At 34.2% G+C, this 7256-nt stretch overlaps 1 protein-coding gene across 8 annotated transcripts; it reads left to right on the forward strand.

Annotated features, from left to right (window-relative positions):
• The first annotated feature begins 1858 nt into the window (after nucleotides 1-1858).
• On the forward strand, nucleotides 1859-6440 carry LOC136226589 (putative pentatricopeptide repeat-containing protein At4g17915). Of its 8 annotated transcripts, none has more exons than XM_066015161.1 (6): nucleotides 1859-1940; nucleotides 2225-3947; nucleotides 4011-4094; nucleotides 4164-4262; nucleotides 5297-5369; nucleotides 6252-6440. In XM_066015161.1, the coding sequence occupies exon 2, from the start codon at nucleotides 2345-2347 to the stop codon at nucleotides 3716-3718; it is 1374 nt and encodes a 457-aa protein (XP_065871233.1). In that variant the 5' UTR covers nucleotides 1859-1940; nucleotides 2225-2344; the 3' UTR covers nucleotides 3719-3947; nucleotides 4011-4094; nucleotides 4164-4262; nucleotides 5297-5369; nucleotides 6252-6440. The 8 variants fall into 8 exon arrangements, with proteins under 8 accessions (XP_065871233.1, XP_065871234.1, XP_065871231.1 ...); XM_066015162.1 differs by having other exon boundaries at nucleotides 2225-3913; XM_066015159.1 differs by having other exon boundaries at nucleotides 2225-4094.
• The last annotated feature ends 816 nt before the right edge of the window (nucleotides 6441-7256 follow it).

Consider the following 7256-nt stretch of genomic DNA (forward strand, 5'->3'; position numbering starts at 1 on the left):
AAATCTGCCCCATTTGCCTACCAACGTTTTGCCATTGCACCAAGCACATACCGTACGAGCCCGACCGATTACAGCTCTCCAAGGACCTCACGCCGACGCCAAAATTCAACATCAATCCGAGATAGCTATTGTGGCTCCGAGTTTGTTGTTGAATTCCAATTTTTATTTTAATTGCATTTCAATTCCTCGTATTTGATTTGTTTTTCCAATTCAATTGAATTAGCTATATGTTTAGTATAGAAGTACTTCAATTGTAATTCATTTCCAATTTCATGTTTCAAACGCTTATTCAATCAATAAAATACCGATTTTTCACCAAATCTTGTGTCAATTTCGCACTTTAAATTCCTTTATCTTCTCGTCTTCAATTTACCCGCATTAGCTTAAATAAAACAATTTATCTAGCAAAGTTTCTATAACGGCGCTAGAGACCCAAGAGGGACTTTTTCAATCCTTGCGTCTCTCGCCAATCGCTTCGTTTAAGATTTCAAGTTTTGGCGCGCAATTCCATAAACTTAACCGTCTTTAATATTTTGAAAAATAATTTCTCTGGCACGTCCGCACCCTAACCACATGTGACAATGTTGAAATTAGCATATTCGCAAAATATCGCTAACAAATACAAAGTTTAATATACATGAAATGAAATGTAAAAATGTATTTTGCCCCCAACACTTTATATATTTTTAAATGTCATCATTAACATAACTATATAGTAATCGTTTAATCTAGATCTCGAGTTCGAATCCTAGCGTGCACAAAAAACTTTAATTGGAAGATGATCCACCTAAAAGGTGCCAAACGAGACTCGAACCGAGCTATCGTACAAACTATAAAAAAACATAATTATATTGTAAAACTTAGACATGTCATGGATCTGTTGGTCCGTATAGCCCGCCATTTATGAATTAGATTTGGACATGTATAACCCGGCTCCACCTGCCCCAAATCCGTTCAAACGTTGAGTTTAGAATTTATCTCAAAAACCCCAATCTAGCCAGGTTGGATCCGTTTATATATATATTTTTTCATATCTAAACTAAATTTATTTATTATTTTGTTGAAAGATAACACTATTGTCGCATTTCTAACGTAATGCTACAACTCTTGTCGTATTTGTGACGAATTCGCCATAAATGCGACATCGCAGCAGTTCAATTGTTATATTTATTTTTTCTTATTTTTTGAGCTTTCCATCTCAATCCTCTTCCACAGACACTAATTCTTCAAAGGTTTAACGAAACATAATCTCTTCTCTATAAACCACCGTCTTTTTATCGGTTTGGGATGATGAATAAGAGGTTGAGAGTCCGAGGAAGAAGGTGAATAGAAATAAGGGTATTCTTGTCCAAAGTGGATGAAATTGTCTAATTTGGTAAGATGGAAGCAAAGTGGGTTGGATATGTAAATGGACACTTTTAGTTGGGCTAGATTTGTAATTAGCCCAATATAGTATGGGTTGAGTTGGGTTTGGTCAAAATAAGTACATGTTAAAACCCGATTACGTCTAGCTCAACTAATAAATGTAGTAAAATGATATGTGACTCGAAAATACAACACGAATCGATACTAACCTGATTAATATGACACATAATTTTTTTTTTAGGTTGGGTTAATTAACCTGAAAATCTCCACGCCCAGAGAGAGTATAAAAAATAAAATAAACTTTACGAGTTATGTTATGCTTACTTTGTTAAAAACAAAGTAACCGTAGAATGCATAGTAAAGACCAATCAACAAAATTTCTAAAGGAAAATAGTGCTGAATTAATCTCTAAAGCTGAATGGGCCTGATATTATTGTCTAACCAAACACGGCCCATCGGGAGAATATCTGAATAGGTCACAGCTCCATCGAACGGGCGATTCAGCCACCATAGGTCCATAACTATCGTCTATGGACTCCGCCGACCGCATTTCGTGGTGTGCCCTTCGACTACCGGTAAGTTCTCTCTTATGTCCTTTTCTTTTGTCGTCACTGTGTTCAAGTTTTCATTCTCAATCAATTCAGTTTTCATGCTTGTTGTATTACTAAATCGATAAACCTCCATTTCCATCTATTTCAAAATCAATGTGCTAAATCTTCTTTTCATTCGATGAATTATACGCATACTCAAATGATTCTTCTTTCATTCAGCCGATTGATGAAAAATTCAGATGAGGTTATATTTCTTCTTGCCCTATGATTCTCATTGTCTTTTCTATCTTTTTGTCTCTGGCATGCAGTTTTATGCGTCCAAGGAAAAAGAATGCTGAATCTCTTACCTAATTGCTTCAGCAAGCTACCTGTATCTGTTGATTGCCTGTTTCATTTCCTTGCAATCATTGTCCTCAGTTCACTATATAATGTTTGGTATATTGTCCACTAGATTGTTGAACATATCTATACAATCTTTTTGCAAAGCTAGACAATTGAAGACAGCAGAATCAGTCATTATTGATGGGATCAGATTAGGAGTACTTCCCGATGTCGTTACTTATAATATACTTATTGATGCCTACTCTCGCCTTGTTGGCTTTGATGCTGCTTATTCTCTTCTTCATAGAATGCGGCAATCCAATATAAACCCAGATGTTATTACCTACAATTCTTTGATAGCTGGTGCTGCTAGAAACTGCTTGTTATCAAAATCCCTTGACCTATTCGATGAAATGCTCCAAATAGGCATATCTCCTGATGTTTGGAGTTTTAACACTTTGATGCATTGCTTCTTTAAGCTAGGAAAACCTGAAGAAGCAAACCGGGTTTTTGCAGATATTATTCTCCGTGATTTAACCCCATGTGCAGCTACTTTTAATATTATGATTAATGGTCTTTGCAAGAATGGTTATGTAAGTCATGCATTGATGCTCTTCAGGAATTTACAACGACATGGATTTGTTCCTGATTTAGTTACTTATAATATTCTTATAAATGGGCTGTGTAAAGATGGGAGATTGGCGGCAGCAAGGAGAACCCTTAAAGAACTTGGTGCATCTGGTTATGTACCAAATGCCATAACTTATACTACCGTTATGAAATGCTTGTTTAGATCTAGGAAATTTGAACAAGGTTTTGAGGTATTGCAAGACATGAGAGATAAAGGTTACACTTTCGACGGCTTTGGATATTGCACAGTTGCTGCAGCCTTGATCAAGAGTGGCAAAGTTGAACAGGCAACTGGTTACATGGAGCAGATGATCAACAGTGGCATTAAACATGATTTAGTGTCTTATAATACGTTGATTAACTTGAATTGTAAAGAAGGCAATTTGGAAGTTGCGTATCAACTGGTTGATGAGATGGAAAAAGATGGTTTAGAATGTGATCAATATACTCATACGATTTTGGTTGATGCACTGTGTAAGACAGGTAATGTTCAAGGTGCACAGCAACATGTGAAGCACATGGAGGCAATGGGTTTCAATTCACAGTTAGTTGCTTTAAATAGTGTGGTGGATGGTTTGTGCAAAGTTGGTGAGATTGATCATGCTTTGAAAATGGTTCAATCAATGGAGACTAGGGATTCATTTACTTTCTCTTCCTTAATTTACAATCTCTCCAAGGCTAGAAGGTTTCGTCATGCATCCCAGCTCTTGCTCTCTTGTTTAAGAAGTGGCATGAAAATTCTACCAGCTGCAAAACGGGCTGTAATTGATGGACTTCGTTATTCTGGTTTTCAAGGAGAAGCAAGGAAGCTTAAATCAAAAATTCAATTGGCTCGCAAAGTACACCGCTGATTTTCCATAGCCTCTTTGATGGACTTGGATGTCGGACCTATGGAATTCACTTATGCTACTGATCATTCTTTTTGAATGGAACCTCGGTCAGCAGTACACATATGTAAATGTACTATATTGTGAAATCTATAGATGCTTTCTGCTAATGAGGTTTACTGTAGCAAAACATGGGATGGAAGTACATGATCCAGCCAGGTGAATAAGAAATGATGACAGCTTTAACATTCATGTAAGTATATGTTGGATTATATATTGTTTTTGTTTGTTGGTTCAATACTTCTTTATTCGACAGGTTATCCGCATGAATTGACACATGGCATTTGCTAACGCTTGTCAAGTACATCAACACTTTACGTCGGGTGTCTTTGAAGTGGAGGTGGACTGACATTTTTAACGTACTAAAATGTGTGAAATGTGAATAAACATAATCTATTTCCTTGAGCAGGTTCACTTATTGAGGAAAAACGAATACTTTACTGGTCACTGATTTTTAATTGCTAGCAAAAGGACAGATTTGTATTTACTTCGGAGCGAAGGAACATTGGTATTTACTTCTTACAATCTTTATTAATTTTATTAAATGCAGTATGTTTCCTTGGCCTATACTTTCTATTATGTCTTTCAGTGATACATTCTTCTGCTTGTTTCGCCTAAAATGTTTAATTGTTCCCTTCTCTTGCTATAAATGCATGATTTTGTCACTCTAGCTGTTGTTTGTCCAAATGCATGAAGGGATACCACATTTGTAGTTAACCCACCAGCGTTTGTCCAGATAATGATCTAATTGCTATTTTTATGCTCTCACTTTTAAGAAAGTGCATTACATTTCTTCCCTCATCACTGGTTGCATTTGAAATAATCAAAATGTTTTCTTTTGTTTTGTGATCTTGACAACATACTGAAGAATTGGTCACTAGAATCTAGTCTAGCAAGTTCTAGGTGCTGTTGCCTATTTTAATCAATTAGTTAATTGAAAGGATTATAGAAAAATGTTTTAATCAAGGTTTCTTGCTGTATCAATGGCTTGAGGCTTTACGTCAAGATATGAGTTTAGTTGTAACTTGTCCATTGGAATGTGAAATGAAAAGTGGAAGGCGGTCTTTCTGGAAAAAAACAAAATATAAATGATCAAACAGTATTCCTACTGAGGTTAGTGGTAGTTTGACAATAGGTTTGACTCTTTAATTAATTCTTTAATACCTTTGTAAAACTTAAGTACCTTTGCTGGACAAGGATACTTCGAAATAATTGCGGTTTGACACTTAGACTTCAATGGGATCTACTGAAATTGTAGAAAATATCATATTTGAATTTGATCCCCAAACAAGCAATTGTTATCTTGAGCCAAAGATGGTGGCTGTCATGTTCCCTCCCCATTTCTTTGGGAGCAGAACTTACATTGAGTTTTTAATTGGCGAATCTGATTGGTAAATGAACTTCTTTTTTCCTTTTTTGTGACCTAAAAGGAAAAGTCAGCTTATAAATCTTGTTCACGGGTCTTCTGCTATATCATTTCTTTGCTAGGTTAGAGTACTAAACAAAGATTTTCTGATTTTTGACTGTAATATGTATGATCAGAGCCAATATAAATTCTGCCAGAGCTGGACCACTAGACCTTCAGAATTATTACATAGATGGGTCTTCCAGTAAGGTATGTCAACTCAGAGTTATACGTTTGTTTCATTTCACTATGTGCGTATGTTTAGTAATGAAGGTGTTTGGTTAGCTATCGCTTTTGGAAATGTATTAAATTGAGATGCATACTCTCATTAAACACTGGGAAAAAGCTAAGCTTGCTTCAATTTTGGCACATTTAACTCATGTATTATAATTTTTCGTAAAATTCATCCCTTGACAAACAATTCCGTTTGCAGTGTAAGCGCTGTTAAATAGTTGGACCACATGTTAGCCTGTGTCATACAGACCTATTTGCCAAGAGTCAAATCTTCTATCAAGGGTCAAATATTACTAATAAAATTCAGTACAGTGGTCATATTTTCCAAAACTGAAGTACTGGGGCCAAAGTAACAAATGGTGTCAGGTACAAGGGCTAAATATTAGCTTCTTCAGTGAACACTTGTAAAAGTGTGTTGCATGCTCATGTGTCATGATTGTAACTGTTTCATTTATCACGAGCAGCAGCTAGCTCAAGTTATTGGCACTTACCAAATTCTGGTCGAATATATTACAAGTTTGATTTTTTTTTTTCGAAAGAAAGAATACAAGTTTGATTTTGGTTACCATATTCTTAAGATGATGGGTTGAAGTTGGCAGAGGTGGTGCAAAGTACGAGTGCAACAATTACATTTGGTTTTTCAAAGAAGGAAGAAATAAAAAAAAGGCTATATGCATTATTATCCACTTCTTATACTTGACCACTTCTGTGTCACCTTATATTTTAATGGTTTATTTTCAAGGCTCTTTCTTAGATTCTAGCTGCAACTTCAAGAGTATTCTTGTTTTTCAATGTTTAAAATGCGATTTACATCCAGTTCATGTTTAGCTGTCCTAATGATGTTGTTGGTGCACACAGGTGTAATGTTGCAGTGGTGATTGCAAGAAGTTCAATAATGAACCGGTTACAATGGATCCGATTAATGAAAAAATAGATGTATACCACTTGATTGGTGTAAAGGAAAAACTTGTTACAATTGTCACACTTTCATTTGTGGAACGAGATTATAATATAATTTCTGGGTGATAGCACAGACAGTTTGAACAATATTTTGGCTAAATCTAGCTGATTCAAGGTATACTGGAGCAGCTGACGATTAAAATTAATTATAGAAAACGTGTTTAATCATACAAGTCCATTTACTTATGAAAAGCATTTGACAAATATGAAAAAATAAAAACCCTTTATTTACATGTTCGTACCTGAATCGTCGTTGGAACGATTTAGACATTTTGAAACGTGAAACTTAAAATCATTGGGATTTTATTACTAAAAAACATGATTAAGCTCGCAAATTGATTATTTGTGAAAATCAATTAGGAAATGATACGAAACCAAAATGTTTTTATTTACATTAAAAACATTAGAACAGTTTTAATTGAAAACTCAAGTTAAAACTCACTTTTTATTTAATCCCCTCTTTGAAATTAGTCCTCTACTACACTATTAAACCTCCTATACTAATTTACAATGTTTTAAAAACTGGATCGGATGTTGAACCGGTGAGACAACTGGTTCAACCGGTTGAACCAGAATGGTTCAATCGGATAAAAAAATAAATATATATATATATATAAAATAAAATCATGTTTCATTGAACATAAAATTAAAAATTTCATACATATAATAAACAATTCTTAAGTTAACATATTAATTAAAAATTAAAAATTCATACAGATAATATAAAAATTCACACATCGGTAACCAATTCTTAATTTAACACATTTTTAAGATTAAAATTAAATTAATTAATACCAATTATTATTAAATTAATTAATACTAATTATTATAGAGGTTGTTCTCTACCTAATTTTTAAATTTTTTCCTTAATTCAATATTTTTTTTTCAAAAAATGACAAAAAA

Source organism: Euphorbia lathyris, chromosome 4 (genome assembly GCF_963576675.1).
Source record: "Euphorbia lathyris chromosome 4, ddEupLath1.1, whole genome shotgun sequence".
NCBI lineage: Eukaryota > Viridiplantae > Streptophyta > Magnoliopsida > Malpighiales > Euphorbiaceae > Euphorbia > Euphorbia lathyris.